The following is a 19,460-nucleotide window of genomic DNA, read 5'->3' as shown; positions in this document are numbered from 1 at the left end:
GAAGAAGAAACTATCACCAAAAAACAACTACAGTATTAAAATCTCGGAGATATATAATTAGCATTTAGCATGAAAAGACCTAGAAGACCATAGCTGAATAGGGTAAAAAGGTATAAGAGATTAGGGATGGTGACTACACAATGGTTATGCAAAAGACTTTCATGCCTAAGGTTCTAAGTTCCCAGGTTCAATCTTCAGCACCATCATAAACCAGAACTGAGCAATGCTCTGAGGGGAAAAAAAAAGATTAAACACAGTTGTGCATATTGTGCTTATGGCAGTAAAGTAGCTATGAAAAAGACTGGGAATAGTTTTAGGATAAAACTGAAAAACTATAGTTATCCCCAAAAAAGGCACTATATGAAATAAGTGAAATAGCCTATATTAAAGAAATTTTGCATTCCATAGTTCTCCACTAACAGTAATTAAAGACTGAAGAGGAGTCTCAGCTCCCCTGTTAAATATTTTTCAATCAGTTTAATTGCTTCAAGTAATAACACTATTGCACTGAAATCCTTTTCAATGCAATATGCAAGCTGGAGAAGCTATAATACAGAACATAATGTACAGAAGGAACAAATTACTCAATTATTTTGAGACTATCTTTATTTCACTAAGGTTTCCTCTTCATACCAACAGTGGTAGATAACATTCTAAAGATGATTTCCCAAGATTCCTGTTCCTTGATTATCTAATCAAACACTTATCTAGCTACTTTAGTACAGGGATATGCAAATGTAATTTAAATCCCAAATCAACTGGTTGTAAGTTCTGCCTCTTCCACCCACCAACCAGACAATCCTTTTAAAGGTAAAATTTTCAGGTTAGGGAGATAGCATAGTGGCTATGCAAACTTTCATGACTGTGGCACCAAAGGTCCCAGGTTCAATCCCCAGTATCACCGGCAGTGGTCTAGTTAAAAATTAATTAATTTCACTAGGGAAAGACAGAAACAGGCACTGACCTGTCAATGCCCATGTACAGAGGAGAAGCAACTACAGAAGCCAGACCTCCTACCTTTTGCACCCCATAACGAATTTTGGTCCATACTTCCAGAGGCATAAATGTGAGGGGAAGATGACCAGAGGGTTCTGAGCTCTAATCATCAGGACTCATCAGGACCCAGAGAGAGAAGAGGGCAGGACCACAGGAAAAGAAAGAGGGGGGGTGTTATATATAAATATAGATAGAGTTATAGAAATAAAAGTCAACCCAGATCTGTGATATTGGGAGAACTAATGCACTTTCTAGTGAGGGAATGGGGACACAGAAATCTGATGGTGGGGATGGTATGGAATTATACCCGTTATCTTATAATTTTGTAAATCAATATTAAATTACTAATATTTTTAATTAATTAATTCCTTGTGACAGAAAGGGAAGTCCGAGATGTTTTTCAAAAATGAACAGCCGGAGTCGGGCGGTAGCGCAGCGGGTTAAGCGCAGGCAGCACAAAGCCCAAGGACCAGCTTAAGGATCCCGGTTCGAGCCCCTGGCTCCCCACCTGTAGGGTCGTTGCTTCACAGGCGGTGAAGCAGGTATGCAGGTGTCTGTCTTTCTCTCAGCCTCTGTCTTCCCCTCCTTTCTCCATTTCTCTCTGTCCTATCCAACAACAACATCAGTAACAACAACAATAACTACAGCAATAAAACAGCAAGGGCAACAAAAAGGAATAAATAAAATAAATATTAAAAAATTTTTTTAAAAAAATGAACAGCCTAAGGGGTTATATAGTGGGCAGAACCCTGGACCTGCAACCATGAGGTATCGAGTAGATCTCTGGCATCATATATGCCAGATATCTCACTCTAATTAATAAACATTTTTATTCTTTTAGATGTTCAAAGAATAAAGAGGACTGGGAGCTATTCACTTGACCTAATCCAACTTTCTAGCCCTTTTCTCTACTCTGACACCATTCTCTCAGGCAATATTCTTATCCAACCTCAGGCTAGCTACCAAACTTAAGCAAAACTACCACAGTTGTGTGCCCCCAGGAACATGCCTAAAATGGACTTCCTAGCGTTCTTCTACCCTAAAAATCCCTAATCTCATCTACTCTAATCCTGCTTTCTGGTTCCTGTTCATTAACCATTTTGTCTCAACTTAGGTCATGCCATCTTCCAGTAACCAAGTTATATGACTCCATCCCAACTTCTCTGGACAGATGACCTCACCAATGTGCCTTGGACCCTTGGAGCTATGGTCCACTAGGGAAAGATAGAAACAGGTTGGGGGTATGGATTGACCTGCCTACACCCATGTACAGCAGAGAAGCAATTACAGAAGCCAGAACTCCTACCTTCTGCTCCCCAAAACAACCCTGATCCATACTCCCAGCAGGGGAGAAGTGATAGGATGAAAATAAGAGGACTCTGCACTCCAGCTCCATCAGCACCCAGAGAGAGAGAAGGAAAAAGAGAGGGACATATGGAGGTAGTTATGATGTCATGAGTGGTTTAGAGGGGAAGAGAGGACTGAATCAGAAAAAAAAGGGGCAACTATGTACAAATGTGGACAGAAAGATGTAGAGAGGATGTTTAGTCCATGTCTACAACCTTGAAGATAGAAGGGACCATATTCAAGGACTGGATTTTAGCCACTAGCAACTGGGAATGATCACCTCATAATCAGCAAGGAAACAGGGGTGTTAGTTCTGCAAACACAAAGAATAGGATTCTGTCAACAGGTTGAATGGATTTAGAAGCAGATTTTGGGGACCAAGTGGTGGCACACCTGATTGAGTATTACAGTACACAAGGACCCAGGTTCGAGCCCCCAGTCCCCACCTGCAAGGGGAAAGCTTTGTGAGTGGTGAAGCAGGTCTGCAGGTCTCTCTCATTATCACCCCCTTCCCTCTCAATTTCTGACTGTCTCTATGCAATAAATACAATAGATAAATAAAGATGAAAAAAAAAAAGAAAAAAGAAAATTCCTCCTCAGAACCAGCAGATGAGGCTGGCTGACACTCTAATTTCAATCTCTGAAGACCCTGGGCATAAAACCTAGCCAAGTGCAGCTTCTGACTTACAGAACTGTAAGTTGATAAATGAATGTCGTAGACTGGGGAGACAGCATAATGGTTATGCAAAAGACTTTCAGGCCTGAGGCTCTGAGATTCAGGTTCAATCCCCAGCGACATAAGCCAGAACTGAGCAGTGCTCTGGTCTCATTTTTTTTTTTTTCTTTCCCTCCAGGGTTATAGCTGGGGCTTGGTGCCTGCACTATGAATCCACTGCTCCTGGAGGCCATTTTTTTCCCTTTTATTGCCTTTGTTGTCTATCATTATTGTGGTTATTATTATTGGTGTTACTGCTGTCACTGTTGGATAGGACAGAGAGAAATCAAGAGAGATGGGGAAGACAGAGAGGAGAAGGATAGACACCTGCAGACCTGCTTCACCACTTGTGAAGCAACCCCCCTGCAGGTGGGAAGCTAGGTGCTCAAACCGGGATCCTTACACAGGTCCTTGTGCTTTGCATCACGTGTGCTTAAACCGCTGCGCTACCGCCCGACCCGCCCTTCTCTCTCTCTTTGCATCATTCTCTCTATATCACTCTCATTAAAAATAAAGAAATAGGGAGTCTCCATTTCTCTCTATCCTAATGATGATGACATCAACAACAATAACTACAACAACAATTAAAAAACAAGGGCAAGAAAAGGGAAAATAAAACTCACTGTGGCAAATCAAAACATCTTCACAACTTTCCAAAGTGTCCTCTAGGAAGCAGTACATTGTTCCCGATAAGATTCACTAAACTGAAACGGGCAAACTGCACTGGCAAAAATACATTAAAACTTACCCTGTTAGGTCTGAGTGGGGGTATACCTGGCACAGTGCACACATGATCATGTGCGAAGACCCAGGTTCAAGCACCCAGCCCACATCTGCAATGTGGGCATAAAGTTTCACAGTGAAGTAGTGCTACAAGTGTCTCTCTGGCTATTACCCTCTCAGTTTCTGTAGAGAGGAAGAGAGAAAGAGATAGAGAGAAAAAGAGAAAGAAGAAGAAGAAAGAAGAGAAAAATGGCCAGAAACAGTGGACATGTGCATACACAGAGCCCAGCAATATCCTTGGTGGCAATAAAAAATAAAAAAATAAACTTACCCTATTCAAAACTCTTACTTGAAAATGTGTTACAAACATCCCTTCCCTCTTAAACTCTTTCCATTTCCATATGCCTGCAACAAACTGAATTTACACTTAACCCCAGGTACTCTGGGAAGTGGCATAGCACAGAATTTCTCAGCATGAGGTGTTAACTTTGATCCCTGGCAGGTACCACATATGTTGAGTGTTGCTCTGGTGTCCTTCCTCTTTCTCTCTCTTTCTCTCTCTCTCTCTCTCTCTCTGGTATTATATTTAAAAAATACTAAGGAATCAGGAGAATAGTTTATCCAATAGAGTGTACACCTTACTGTACACAAGGTCTCCAATACTACGAGAGCACCACAGCACTAACAGAAGCTCCGTGAATAGTGGGTTAGTGCTGTGATACCTCTCCCTTTATCTAAAATTTTCAAGGAAAAAAGTTAAAACATCAGCCTGAGAGTGACAGAATAGTATGTGCCAGGGGCGCCACCAAAATATAAATAAGTACATTTATTCGGTAAGGCTGAAGCCTAGGTCAGGGAGGTAACTCATCCATACAGTATATCCTTTGCATGTATGAGGGTATGGGTTAGATTCCCAGAATCTCATAACATAGTGAAAAAGTGCTCTGGTCTGCATCTCAGTAAAAAGAATTATTTTAAATAAAAATTAACCTCAATGTTGAATACCATTTTTTACAACAGATTTAGAAATATGTTTTTAAAAAAGATTCTAAAATGTACACAAGAAAATTATACATTTGTAGGACTAAGAAGATAATAGTTATGCAACACACTTCCATGCCTGAGGCCCGGAAGCCCAAGCTTCAATCCCCAGCAATGCCATAAAAAGGAGCTGGGGGGGGGGGGGGGTCCACACACGACACGACACGACACAACACAACACGACTCTTAGGTTTGAACCCAAACTCCACTGCACTGAAGAAGTTTCAATGCTATAACATTATTCCCTTTGCCTCTGTCTCTGCCTCTCTCTCTGCAGATATCTTTCTACTTCCCTCTCTATCTCCCCCTCACCTCTCAGTTTCTCTGTCCTACTGAATAAAATAGAGAAAAAAATAAATGGCTGCTAGGAGCAGTGGATTCATAGTGCTGGCACTGAGCCTCAGTGATAACCCTGGAGGCCAAAATAAATAATAGTTTCAGATTCATAACACAACTGAGAAGACAGTACACAGATTTTCATATGTCCTGTCCCTGATCATTCCTTCCACTAGCAATATTCACCAGACTAGTACATTTGTTACAATGGATGAATCTATGCCATTGTGTTGTTATCAACTGAAGTTCACTGTCTACCTTAGAACTTGTGGTGGAGATCACACATTCAGTAAGTTTGGACAAAGGTATAATTTACATGTATCTATGTATAGCATCGTACAAAATAATTCCACTATCTCTAAAATCTGCCAATTCATCCTCCAGTTCCCCCCACCCAATTTTATTTATTTATTTGACAGGACAGAGAAATTGAAATAAAATAGGGAGTCGGGTAGTAGCACAGCATGTTAAGTACAGGTGGTGCAAAGCATAAGGACCAGCATAAGAATCCAGGTTCGAGCCCCCAGCTCCCCACCTTCAGGGAGTTGCTTCACAAGCAATGAAGCAGGTCTGCAGGTGTCTTTCTCTCTCCCATCTTCCCCTCCTCTCTCCATTTCTCTCTGTCCTATCCAACAATAACAACAATAATAACTACAACAATAAAAAAAGGGCAACAAAAGGGAAAACAATATTAAAAAATTTAAAACAAAACAAAAACAAAAAAAAAAAAAGCAAAGAAAAAGAAGATAGAGAGGGAAAGAGACACCTGAAGTGAAGCTTCCCACCTGCAAGTGGGGACTGGGGGCTTGAATTTCAATATCTCTTTTAATCGAAGGTAAAACAAAACAATGAGGGCCTCAAAAAAGCTCAAGAAATCTCCAAAGGATTAAAGCCCAAGTAATTCTAAAAACTTCATGAAGATTTCAATTGTAGCTCATGAATTTCTGAATTAAAATTCTCAAATTCCAAAACCTGGGAAGGAAAAACACCTGATCAGACTGTGTATACTGTGTTCCAGGTATACACTCTTACATCAGCTCGCTCTAGACCCCTGGATCAGCTCACTATGGTCTGAGAGGCAGAGACACAGAATAGCTATGGAGTTGCTATGGGTCAAGCCTTAAGAACTAGGAAAATTTCTTCCATAGGATAAAATCTTGAGCTGAGTAGCTCCACAAAACGTTTTTCATGTTACAGAGAGGTCCAGAATTAACCTGAGTTATATCAGTATGTGGCTAACTTGAAAAATTATCATAGTATATGTATGATTCCACTTTTGCTTAAAATGGACCTAACACAGTGATGCCAAGATAGGATAGCTTAACAGTAGCCATCCTTAAGTAATGAACTTATAAATAAAATGCATTTTCTTCATGTTTGTGATTATCCCTCTCCCCCTCTGGCATCTCATGAATATTTCTGGTTTCTAACCTGTTAATCACTATCTCAAGAAAGGATGACTCAGCTAAAGCAGTAAATTTTGGTAAAATAAATAGGGTGTACTCAACTCAGTCCCACCCCATGGTTTCCAAAGAAAACAAAGTTCTCTTGATTTCCTCCAAGATACCCTGACCACTGCTACCAGGGGGAGAGTAGGTGGTGAAGCTAATTCTGGAGCTCAGTTAACAAACCTGTTTGGCTTGCACACTAATGCATGGCCTCCAGCTAGGCCTTTATCTCTAAGGAAGGTGATTTTTAAGGATCTTTATGTAACTCCTTAGAGTTGTTTCACAATGTGCAGAACAGAAGCAAGAAAAAAAGAACTACTACTGGGCTCCCTCAAAGACCTGTCCAAATTTGTTTACAAAATGCTCTTATACCCATTTCTTAAAGGAGGAAATGGGTAAAAGCTTCCTTAATTACAATTACTTTCCCTTTATCACCTAATATTTTTCTTGTAATATTCAGTTCTATAATTGTTTCATTATCTGCTAACTATTCATATGCTGATAGTTAAGCACTGACACTTGAAGAATTTAAAAGTGGCAAAAAAAAAAAAAAAATCTAGGCCACCTAATCCATCATGTTCATATATTCAGCATAAACACATAATGTATGAAGCCCAGAAAGGCAAAAATCAAGTGGCAAAACCAAGATAAATTTCTTGTCTTCATTGTTCCTTTACACATATTTTGACATCTCACAAGTACCATTCTATTTTTTACTTCCATTGCATTTCTGGCAGTTTTTCTATGATAATCATTCACCCATCAACAATTCAGCCAACTTGCATTTTCTGTGCTCCTTCTCCAAGACACAATGAACTCAGAGAATTTCTCCTTAGTTTTGGCTTTGAAAAAATGAATTTTATCTTATTTGGGGAAGGGGAGATAACAATAATGGCTATGCAAAAGACCTTTATGTTCAATATCCTGCACCATAAGCCAGAATTAAGCTGTGTTGGGGGGGATATTTTTTAATTATTTGCATGAGAATAAATAATTGAAGGAGAGATAAGAGTGCTGCTCAGTTCTGTTAGCTCTGACACATGGCACTGCTGGGGATTAAATCTGCAGCCTCTCTGGGGTCTCCGGAATCTATGTCCAGTGTGCAACAACTGTGTGATCTTCCCAGCCCCTAAAATGAACTTTAGCTTATCCTTTGTTTCTGCTTTCCTTATATGCTTGGTCATAAGATGCTGACTTATCTTAATAAGCTCAGTCTTCTGCCAAATGGATTTCCCTTTTCTTTTCTTTCCTTTCCTTTTTCCTTATTTTTTTTTTCTTTCTTTCTTTCTTTTTCTTTCACCAGAGCACTCACTGCTCAGTTCTGGCTTATGGTTTGAACCTGGGACTTTGGAACCTCAGGCATGAAAGTTTCTTTGCATAACCATTATGCTATCTACCCCTGCCCATAAACTCAGTTTTTTATAAGAAAAAGATTACTGGATTTCATTTTGTAAACCAATAATCACTACTATACCTTTTTACCTTTCTAAAAGAAGTATTAACAACAAAATGCATTTGTGCTAAATTCAGTCACAGCTCCATTTTTCTTTCTAAAATGTAATCAATTTATTCATTCATTTTGTTTTTCATTGTATCTCCTATATGTTTTTAAAAATATATTTAAATGTTAAATTGTTTAAATACATTTAAATGTCTTAAATAGATATATATTTTAGTCCACACTAATATAGAGTATATGTAATATATGTACTATAGAATAAAAAAAGTAAAATTCCCTTTTGCTCGCCCCCTAATACCACACTTCTTCACAAAGGTAAGTACTAGTAACAGTCTGGTATTTGAAAAATATATTTTAAAAAAAAGTATATACACACACAGACACACACACACACACTTTTTCCCCCCCTTGGGTACAACCACCTTGACCTGCACAATTCTTTTTACTTTTTATTTATTTATTTTTTGCCTCCAGGATTAATGCTAGGGCTTGGTGCCTGCACTATGAATCCACTACTCCTGGAGGCCATTTTTTCCCATTTCTGTTGCCCTTGTTGTTATTGCTATTGTTGTTGTTTGATAGGACAGAGAGAATAAGAGCGGAGGGGAAGACAGAGAGGAGGAGAGAAAGACACACCTGCAGACCTGCTTCACCACCTGTGAGGTGAGCCCCTTGCAGGTGGGGAGACAGGGGCTCAAACTTGGACTCTTGTGCTGGTCCTTCACACTGTGTGTGCTTAACCAGGTACACTACTGCCTGTCCCCAACAGTCTTACTTTTCAACAAATTGCAAAGCTACTGGATGCATCAGTTTTATTGCATTTTTTTTATTAAGCTGTGAAGTCTCACTACTGTTGTATATATTGTTTTCTGTTATTCATATAACCATTCACTCATTTGCAACACACAGACACTGATATGCTTGGCACTAAATGTTCTGTTTTACAGTCCAAATGGTGAAGTCTGCAAATTCCATTAGCTTCTGCTGTGATTCTATGTGGCAAGTTCTCCCTTTCTTTAATGCTCAATGTCATTTACTTCTCTGCACTGTGGCCTCCATTCTGTCCTGTACAATCACCATCAATATTTTTTTACTATTTCTTTAATGTAACACATTTCTTTCTACAGCCACTATCTTGCCACTTTGAATACCGTATCAATTTTCTTCTTTTTCAATAGTCAAGCAGTGATGCCTGTGTGGGTGAGTTCCTGTCTCCCACAGGTTCCTTCTTTTCTCCTAAGGTTGTGACACTTAGTAATTATACCCAAGTTCTATTTTCCCATTGTTTCTGAAACTGGCTTGACTTGAGCTTGCTGTCATTCCTGCTTTGAGTTATGTATCTCCACTGACTTGCTCTGCTAATTTCAGGTCTGTATTTTCAAAAGAAATCTTCAGCATAAGAGGCTGGGCAGTGGCATACCCAGCAGAACATGTGTTATCATGCATAAGGACCTAGGTTCAAGCCCCCAATCCCTACTTGCAGGGGTGAACACTTCACAAATGGTGAAGCAGTGCTGCAGATATCTCGATCTCTCTCCCTCTCCTTCTCCCTTTCTCTCTCTCTCTCTCTCTCTCACCCTCTCTCTCTCTCAATTTCTTTCAGCCTCAGAAAGAGGAAGAAAATATTCAGCATGAAGGTAATCTAAAATGTACAAATAGCGTACATATATTTTGTTTATTTGTTCTGGTCATTGCTAGAGATTCACCAGTTCATGCTGGTGTTTCCAGGTGGGGGGGGAGAGAGAGACAGACAGAGAAGGGGGGGAAAGGAGGGGAAGGGAGGGGGAGGGAGAGAGGTGGGAAGAGAGAGAGAGAAACATAACAATGAAGCTTTTTATTTAATATTTATTTATGTTGGATACAGACAGGCAAAAACTGACAGGGAAGGAGACAGAGGGAGAAAACCAGCTGCAGCACTGCTGCACCAATCACAAAGCATCCCTGCTGTAGGTGGGGACCATGGAGCTTGAACCTGGGCCCTTGTGCACTGTAATGTGTGTGCTCAACCAGGTGTGCCACCACCCAAACCCAACAATGAAGTTCTCCCAGTGCTCTAGTACTCTAATTTGGTGGACAGGAGCTTAACCTGGGGATGATTTCATGGCAAAGCAACCAGGTGGCATACAGATTATGGTTCAAAAGTTCCTTGTTTCAAAAGTACGAAAGAGATATCTCACTAGGTAGGGTACATGCTTTGCCATACATAAGGTCCAGGTTTTAGCCCCAGAACCATATGGGAGGTGCCATGGCACCGAAGTAAGCTCCAGAACTATAGTGTTCCTCACTCCCTCCTACCCCACCTTCACTACTTCTTTATCTAAATAGAAATCGACCTGGGAGCACTGACATTATATATACATGAGGGCCCAGCTACATTTACGCACAGAAGTTCCTTTTTTAAATGATGATGATGATGATTAGGAAATCAGCTTGTTTCTATTACAGATAAAGAGAATACCCCCAGAGTTGTTCATAGAAATAAACAATTTATAATGTGCCTGAAGTATAACACTGCATTAATAAAAATCACAGAATTACACTGCTTAGTAAGTCTGGGAAAGTTAAAAAAAATCCAGTGGTTGAAGCAAAAACAGAAAAACTGGCAAGTAAACAAGTGAAAGCCCTTTCCTTCTTAGGATACTGTAAGTTCTTGGGATTTTGCTCTATTTTAGAGTACTACCCAAAGTCAGTCTAAATATCTCCTTTAAAAGTATGAAGAGGCCCCCACACCTATGGACAACTAATCTTTGACAAAGGGGCCCAGACTATTACATGGGGAAGGCAGAGTCTCTTCAACAAATGGTGTTGGAAAAAATGGGTTGAAACATGCAGAGGAATGAAACTGAACCACTGTATTTCACCAAACACAAAAGTAAATTCCAAGTGGATCAAGGACTTGGATGTTTGACCACAAACTATCAGACACTTAGAAGAAAATATTGGCAGAACTCTTTTCCGCATAAATTTCAAAGACATCTTCAATGAAACGAATCCAATTACAAAGAAGACTAAGGCAAGTATAAACCTATGGGACTACATCAAATTAAAAAGTTTCTTCACAGCAAAAGAAACCACTACTCAAATCAAGAGACCCCTCACAGAATGGGAGAAGATATTTACATGCCATACATCAGACAAGAGTTTAATAACCAACATATATAAAGAGCTTGCCAAACTCAACAGCAAGACAACAAAGAACCCCATCCAAAAATGGGGGGAGGACATGGAAAGAATATTCACCACAGAAGAGATCCAAAAGGCCGAGAAACACATGAAAAAATGCTCCAAGTCTCTGTCAGAGAAATGCAAATAAAGACAACAATGAGATGCCATTTCACTCCTGTGAGAATGTCATACATGAGAAAAGGTAACAGCAGCAGATGCTGGAGAGGTTGTGGGGTCAAAGGAACCCTCCTACACTGCTAGTGGGAATGTAAATTGGTCCAACCTCTGTGGAGAACAGTCTGGAGAACTCTCAGAAGGCTAGAAATGGACCTACCCTATGATCCTGCAATTCCTCTCCTGGGGAAATAGCCTAAGGAACCCAACATATCCACCCAAAAAGATCTGTGTACACATATGTTCTTGGCAGCACAATTTGTAATAGCCAAAACCTGGAAGCAACCCAGGTGTCCAACAACAGATGAGTGGCTGAGCAAGTTGTGGTATATATTCACAATGGAATACTACTCAGCTGTAAAAAATGGAGACTTCACCATTTTCAGCCAATCTTGGATGGACCTTGAAAAGTTCATGTTAAGTGAAATAAGTCAGAAACAGAAGGATGAATATGGGATGATCTCACTCTCAGGCAGAAGTTGAAAAACAAGATCAATAAAGAAAACAGAAGTAGAACCTGAAATGGAATTGGCATATCACACCAAAGTAAAAGACTCTGGGGTGGGTGGGTGGGGAGAATACAGGTCCAAGAAGGATTCAGAGGACCTAGTGGGGGTTATGTTGTTATATGGGAAACTGGGGAATGTTATGCATGTACAAACTATTGTACTTACTGTTGAATGTAAAACATTAATTCCCCAATAAAAAAAATTAGAATAGAAAAAATAAATAAAAGTATGAAGAGAGTTAGGAATTCAGGCATGCAGAATTACAACCAGAATACAGAAGTGGGTCTTAGAAAGTGGTAGTAGAGGTTGGAAGACACAACCAAAGCCATGTTCTCCAGCTTCTCCAGAACAAGTTCTGCTATTTCAGACCTAGTTTTAGATCAACTATGAAAAGATCACAAAGGAGACAGTCTTCCTCTCCCCACTGCCCTTTTCCTTTTTTTAAGCAATAGAAGGATCTAAAAGGGGGGCTGGATGGTGGCGCACCAGGCTAAGCGCACATAGTATGGAGCACAAGGACACATGTGCAAGGATCCCAGTTAGAGCCCCTGGCTCCCCACTTGCAGGGGGGTCGATTCACAAGCGGTGAAGCGGGTCTGCAGGTGTCTACCCTTCCCCCTCTCCCTCTCCATCTTCCCCTCCAGTCTCAATTTCTCTCTGTCCTATACAAAAAAAATCTAAAAATAGCCTCAGGAGCAGTGGATTCATAGTACAGGCACTGAGCCCCAGCGATAACCCTAGAGGCAAAAAGAAAAGAACAAATAGAAGGATCTAAAACAGAACAGAAATAAAAGGGTCCTCTGTGGTCCATTAGGCATTTCCAAATTCATATAAGTGAAAGCAAATAATATATGGCTTTTTGTTACTGGCTTCTGAACCACAGAATAATATTTCAAGAATCACTGATGTTTTCACATGTATTAGTAGTACATTCATTTTGTGATACAGAGATATCACATTACATTTACCCATGAGTAGCGTCATATATGTATTTATATGTATGTATATCCCCCACACACACACCCTGAAGCCTGGGAGGTAGTTCAGTGAGTAAAGAGTTGGACTCAAGCATGAGGTCCCAAGTTTAGTCCCTGGTATTACATACACCAGAATGACTCTGGTTTTCTCTCTCTTTCTCCCTTCCCACTCTTCTCTCTCATGCTCTACTCTGGTTCCCTCTCTCTCATTAATACAATCTTTTAAAATACTTTTCTACCTATGTTAACTAGCTCTCAGAATTCCTCAAGATTCAATTCCACATACACTATATTCACACACTGATCTCCTGGTCCACAAGATTATCAGTATTTTACTTTCTGTCATTTTATAAAACATCTCATATAGGGAGTCAGGAGTAGTGCAGCGGGTTAAGCGCATGTGGTGCAAAGTGCAAGGACCAGCCTAATGATCCAGGTTCGAGCCCCCACCTCTCCACCTGCAGGGGAGTAGCTTCACAGGCGGTGAAGCAGGTTTCTCTCCCACTCTCTGTCTTCCCCTCCTCTCTTCATTTCTCTCTGTCCTATCTAACAATGACATCAGTAACAACAATAATAACTACAACAATTAAAAAAAAAGGGCATCAAAAGGGAAAGTAAATAAATAAATATATTTTTAAAAATCATCTTGGGAGTCGGGCTGTAGCGCAGCGGGTTAAGCGCAGGTGGCGCAAAGCACAAGGACCGGCATAAGGATCCCGGTTGGAACCCTGGCTCCCCACCTGCAGGGGAGTCGCTTCACAAGCGGTGAAGCAGGTCTGCAGGTGTCTATCTTTCTCTCCTCCTCTGTCTTCCCCTCCTCTCTCCATTTCTCTCTGTCCTATCCAACAACGACAACAATAATAACTACAACAATAAAACAACAAGGGCAACAAAAGGGAATAAATAAATAAAATAAATATTTTTTTTAAAAAATCATCTCATATATTGTCATCTTTATACTGAGCCTTAGTGCTTTGGAAAATATTTTTGAGGGCTGGGAAGTCAACATAATAACAATGCAAAAGACTTTCATGCCTAAAGCTCTGAGGTTTTGGGTTCAATTCCCAGCATCACCAGAAGCTGGAGCTAAGCAGTGCTTTCTCTATCATTCAAAATAAAATTTTTAAAATATTAAAAAGGAGGGCCAGGTGGTGGAGCACCTGGTTAAGCGCTCATGTTACAGTGCTCAAGGACCCAGGCTGTTGTGACCCCAACAGGAGTTTGGGACAATTAGCATACGAATGACATCAGCCTGAGGCAAAACAGACTGACAAGGGGATGAATATAAGCATGGACTGCATCGCTCTCTTGACTGGACTGCCTTCACCATGAACTCTCCATTTGGTGTTTCTCTGGATTGATCCTGGTCTTTTCACATGGTGATCTTGGGTAAATTTTAAGTCTGCAGACTTTGGACTTTTGCCTATTTTGCTAGCTAGACTTCTCCCCTCACATTCTCAGTGATTTTATTTAATAAACCTCTCTTTTGCTTAACCTTAAATGAAGCCACTTATTCTGCAGTAACTAGATATTTGCCTTTTACCTGTTTCACCATAATAAAGCCTTTAATTATTTAAACCTGTTTCCAGCATCCCACAGTCAATCCTTTCTTTATACACCGCAGCCAAAGCCCCTTTTAAGTTTTAGTTCTAACACCAGGTTCAAGCCTCTGGTCCCCACCTGCAGGGGAAAAGTTTCAAGAGTGGTGAAGCAGGGCTGCAGGTGTCTTTCTGTCTCTTTCTCTCTATCTAGCCCTTCCCCCCAATTTCTCTGTCTCTATCCAATAATAAATAAATAAAATATTTAAAAAATACAAAAAAGTACTTTCTGGGCTGTCCATCTAGTATCCCCTTTACTAGAAATTACCTCTTCCTTCCAATTTCTGCATGGTTAGTATGATCCTGTTCTGTCTCCAGATGATTAGTCCAGCAATGAGAACCTGATTCAAGATGGGCAAAGCCCTTCACTGAGAATGTGAAATTGGTAGTAAATTTCTGATTCCAACTGGTTGCTCTTTTGAGTGCAAAAACTATAATCTTAGGAGCTTTAATCTATAACTATAATCAGATATGTAAATTAAGAAACCAAGAAGAGTAGAATCAGAGACAAAGAGAGAATGAATGAAGGGCCAGGTAGTGGTGTACCACCTGGTTAAGTGTGCACACCACAGAGCACAAAGACCCAGGTTCAAGCTCCTGGTCCCCACCTGTAGGGGGAAAGCTTCACGAATGGTGAAGCAGGGTTGCAGGCGTCTTTGTCTCTTTCCCTCTCTACTATCTCCATATCTCCTCTCAATTTCTCTGTATCTAATAAATAAATATAAAATTATATATATATATAATGAATGACAGAGAAAAGGGGATAATTAGAACTGGGTGTCAGTGGTACTCCAGTTCCTACTTCTATACTATTCATTATACCCAGTTACATACATTCATGGATTCCTTGGGAAATTTATATACACTTAAAACAAACCACTGTATGATTTCAGTTAGTTAAAATTTTGATCATCTCTGGTCAACAGTCCTAATATAATTATCAACCTCTATAGAACATATTACAGTGACTGAAACACATTTATTTAAATTACCACCTGTGGCAATTTATTTTGGAATTAATTTTGAAAACTACTTATAAAAACTACAATTTTAAAACACAATTTTATATTTGCAAGGCAAGCACTTTTCTAAGCTATCTCCTCAGCCATAAAAATACTTTTTTTTTTTTGCCTCCAGGGTTATTGCTGGGGCTCAGTGCCTGCACCATGAATCCACTGCTCCTGGAGGCCATTTTTTCCCCTTTTTGTTGCCCTTGTTGTAGCCTTGTTGTGGTTATTATTGTTGCTGATGTTGATGTCCTTCGTTGTTGGATAGGACAGAGAAATGGAGAGAGGAGAAGACAAGAGAGTGCAAGAGAAAGATAAGACACCTGCAGACTTGTTTAACCGCCTGTGAAGCGATTCCCCTGCTGGTGGGGAGCTGGGGGCTCGAACCGGGATCCTTACCCTGGTCCTTGCACTTTGTGCCATGTGCGCTTATCCTGATGCACTACCGCCCAACCCCCCAAAAATACTTTTTTTATCTTTTTTTTTTTTTTAATTTTCAGATAGAGACAGATGTTGAGAAAGAAGAGGGAGAGAGATACCTGCAAAATTGTTGTACCACTCATGAAGCTCCCTCCCCCCCCCCCGCAGTTGTGGACAAAGGCCTTGAACCCAGGTGCTTGGGCACTGCAATGTGTGCACTGAACCAGATGCACCACCACCTGGCCCCCATAAAAATACTTAATTTAGGTGAGTCGGGCAGTGGCGCAGCGGGTTAAGCGCACATGGCGCAAAGCGCAAGGACTGGTGTAAGGATCCCGGTTTGAGCCCCTGGCTCCCCACCTCAGGGGAGTCCTTCACAAGCGGTGAAATAGGTCTGAGGTGTCTGTCTTTCTCTTCCCCATCTTCCCCTCCTCTCTCCATTTCTCTCTGTCCTATCTAACAACAATGACATCAATAACCACAACAATGTTAAACAACAAGGGCAACAAAGGGGAAAATAAATAAAATATTTAAAAAATACTTAATTTAATTGAACTTGTGCCTATTTTATCAGAAAACTATGTTGCTGTATCACCAACTCGATGTACCTTTGTATGCATTTTGCATTTAATTTCCTAAAATGAAGTGGCCTTTTATACTATAAGATCTCATTTATTTGTACCATAAATGCTTTAAAGTGGTCCAGGAGGTGACGCAGTGGTAAAGCTTTGGACTCTCAAACATGAGGTCCCGAGTTTGATCCCCGGCAGCACATATGCCAGAGTGATGTCTGGTTCTTTCTCTCTCCTCCTATCTTTCTCATAAATAATTTTTTTTTTAAAAAAATGCTTTAAAGTTCTTTAAAAAAGCAAAGTGCTATATTTTCCTAAAAAGATGTTAAGTCTCTCAAGTACAAGTAATTTCCATTTCCTTCTTAAGCCGAGCCAACAGAATCTACTAAAGAATAACATTCAGCATATGAAGATATGATGGGTGACCTCCTGGGGATCATTTTCTCCTCCTGCAAAGTGGATATCAAGCACTAACACAAGGATAGCTTATGTGCAGTTAGACAATACTGCTCATACATAGTTATTATACAATGTTTGTTGAACAGGCAGAGAAACATGCTTTAAATGACAACTCAAGAAAAGCAGTTTCATTCCACCTGCTCTGCTGCCCCAGGCTAAGGGGTCAGCTGCTGCTTTCACTGACGTCTGCAGAACTAATTCCTTGTACATTCCTGGTAGGCATTACTTCAATTTTAGAGTCCTTTTCTTCCCACAACCAAGTCCAGGATCTATCACCTAATTGGTTCTTAGTGGGGATAACTAAGATAAATCCAGAAATATTTTCTTAAATCTTTATTCAAAATTCTGTAGTTAGGATAACTGGACTGATCCATTAAAGTCTAAGGCTTGGTTTCTGAATAGGAATTTTGTTCCACACTATTTAGCACCACTACCTTCCCTAAGATACATCTGAGAGTTTAAAATGATACCTCTAACATTAAAAAGTCATACAGAGGTGAAGGGTAGATAGCATAATGCTTATGCAAACAGACTCTCATGCCTGAGGCTCCAAAGTCCCAGGTTCAATCCCACACACCACCATAAGCCAGAGCTGAACAGTGCTCTGGTTAAAAAATTAAAAAATAGGGAACCGGGTGGTAGCGCAGCGGGTTAAGCGCAGGTGGCACAAAGCGCAAGGACCAGCGTAAGGATCCCGGTCCCAGCGTCCAGCTCCCCACCTGCATGGGAGTCGCTTCACAAGCCATGAAGTAGGTCTGCAGGTGTCTGTCTTTCTCTCCCTTTCTGTCTTCCCCTCCTTTCTCCATTTCTCTCTGTCCTGTCCAACAATGACGACATCAATAACAACAAGAAAACAACAAGGGCAACAAAAGGGAATAAATATTTAAAAAATTAAAAAATAAATTTTTTTTAAAAAAGAAAGTCATACAGAGATAGACTCCTCCTCTTATTGCACTGAGGCAGCTTCTGATCATATTGACCCAAATTTGCTTCAGTGCAGCTTGAGAGAGCTGTGCTGATCAAGAGACTGAGAGATATAGTTCCAGTACTTGATTCTAAGACTGAGAAATGACTTACACTAGGATTTACTAGTTTCAGTAGGCTCAAACTGTTAGGGCAAGAGGGGGATTTGGAAATTTATTTTAACCTAATTATTTTACAAAAAGATGTAAACAAAAGATAAATGACTTATTCAGAACAAGTGGGTAAACCCAGCATTCCTAGAATCAGGGTGTCCATCACTTGATATTTTGGCTAAGACCAAGTGTAGTGTAAGGGTATTTGGATGACAGCTGGAAGTACTGCTCATACACCATCTACCCAAAAAGTCAAAGTGTGGACAGTTTTGACATGTTTCTGCTTTCTAAGAGAAAAAAAGATCTGCTTTCAAAAATGTAGGTGAGATAGGGAGATAGCATAGTGGCTATGCAAAAAGACTTTCATTTCTAAGGCTCTGAGATCCTAGGTTCAATCTCTAGCACCACAATAACCCAGAGCTGAGCAGTGCTCTGGTAAATAAATAAATGAAATTTTCAAAAAGTTTTGTTTCATTATGATAGTTTTTTCTTAAATATTCTTCCAAATATCATAAAAGATTTGCTCTGTCAGTTAAGTGAAGTGAAACTGAATGCCAAATCTTCTCTGCACCCAAAAATGTTTTTCACCAAGATGACATATGAACACTAGTGATTTCAGGTGCTTGAAGATCTTCCAAGGTCTAGAGTCACTCGACCAGAAAGATGGGTCCCAGATCAGGCTAATCAACTATCTCACATCACTGGCAAGAGTGACTGGTCTATGTAAGGGCTATCAGAATCGTTCCCAAGAACTATGACCCAAATGCTGAGAAAAATTAATTCCCCAGCCAGGGAGATAGGACCAGCAGTAGCACAAGAAAATGCTAATCCTGAGGCACCAAAGGCCCCAAGTTATATATGAAGCATAACCATAAGCCAGAGATGAGCAGTGCTCTGGTGGGGAAAAAATAAAGAAAAATAAATTCCCTCCTTGAACCCTGTGTAGAGAAGGTTGTCTAGAGTGAGAGAAGATATGACCAACAGTCAGAGGAGCAGAGTTAAGGAGAGATATAAGACAGTCTGGGGAATTCCTTGGTTCTCATTCCTAAACTGCTTCCTTTAATTTCTTTTTTTCTTTTTTTTTTTTAAAGATTTTGTTTATTTATTTATGAGAAAGATAGGGGAGAGAGAGAAAGAACCAGACATCACTCTGGTACATGTGCTGCCAGGGATTGAACTCAGGACCTCATGCTTGAGAGTCTAGTGCCTTAGCCACCGCACCACCTCCTTGTTTTTTATTGTTGTTGTAGTTATTGTTGTTATTGATGTCGCTGTTAGGACAGAGAGAAATGGAGAGAGGAGGGGAAGAAAGAGAGGCTGAGAGAAAGATAACACTTACAGACCTTCTTCACCACCTGTGAAGCGACTCCCCCGCAGGTGGGGAGCCAAGGGCTGGAACCATGATCCTTACTCAGGTCCTTGCGCTTTGCGCCACATG

At 40.3% G+C, this 19,460-nt stretch overlaps 1 protein-coding gene across 1 annotated transcript in view; it reads right to left on the bottom strand.

Annotated features, from left to right (window-relative positions):
• HACD2 (3-hydroxyacyl-CoA dehydratase 2) overlaps positions 1 to 18,262 on the bottom strand; it is a 123,593-nt gene extending 105,331 nt beyond the window's left edge. Inside the window, exons 1-2 of the mRNA XM_060197107.1 lie at positions 18,189 to 18,262; positions 12,189 to 12,282 (exon numbers count right to left, since the gene is read on the bottom strand). Of these exons, the coding sequence (XP_060053090.1) occupies positions 12,189 to 12,282; positions 18,189 to 18,262 (168 nt within the window). The remainder of the gene's footprint in view (positions 1 to 12,188; positions 12,283 to 18,188) is intronic.
• Positions 18,263 to 19,460: the final 1,198 nt, after the last annotated feature.

The sequence above is a fragment of the Erinaceus europaeus genome, chromosome 9 (genome assembly GCF_950295315.1).
Source record: "Erinaceus europaeus chromosome 9, mEriEur2.1, whole genome shotgun sequence".
In the NCBI taxonomy this organism is placed as follows: Eukaryota; Metazoa; Chordata; class Mammalia; order Eulipotyphla; family Erinaceidae; genus Erinaceus; species Erinaceus europaeus.
This window is presented reverse-complemented; position numbering and strand designations above follow the sequence as displayed.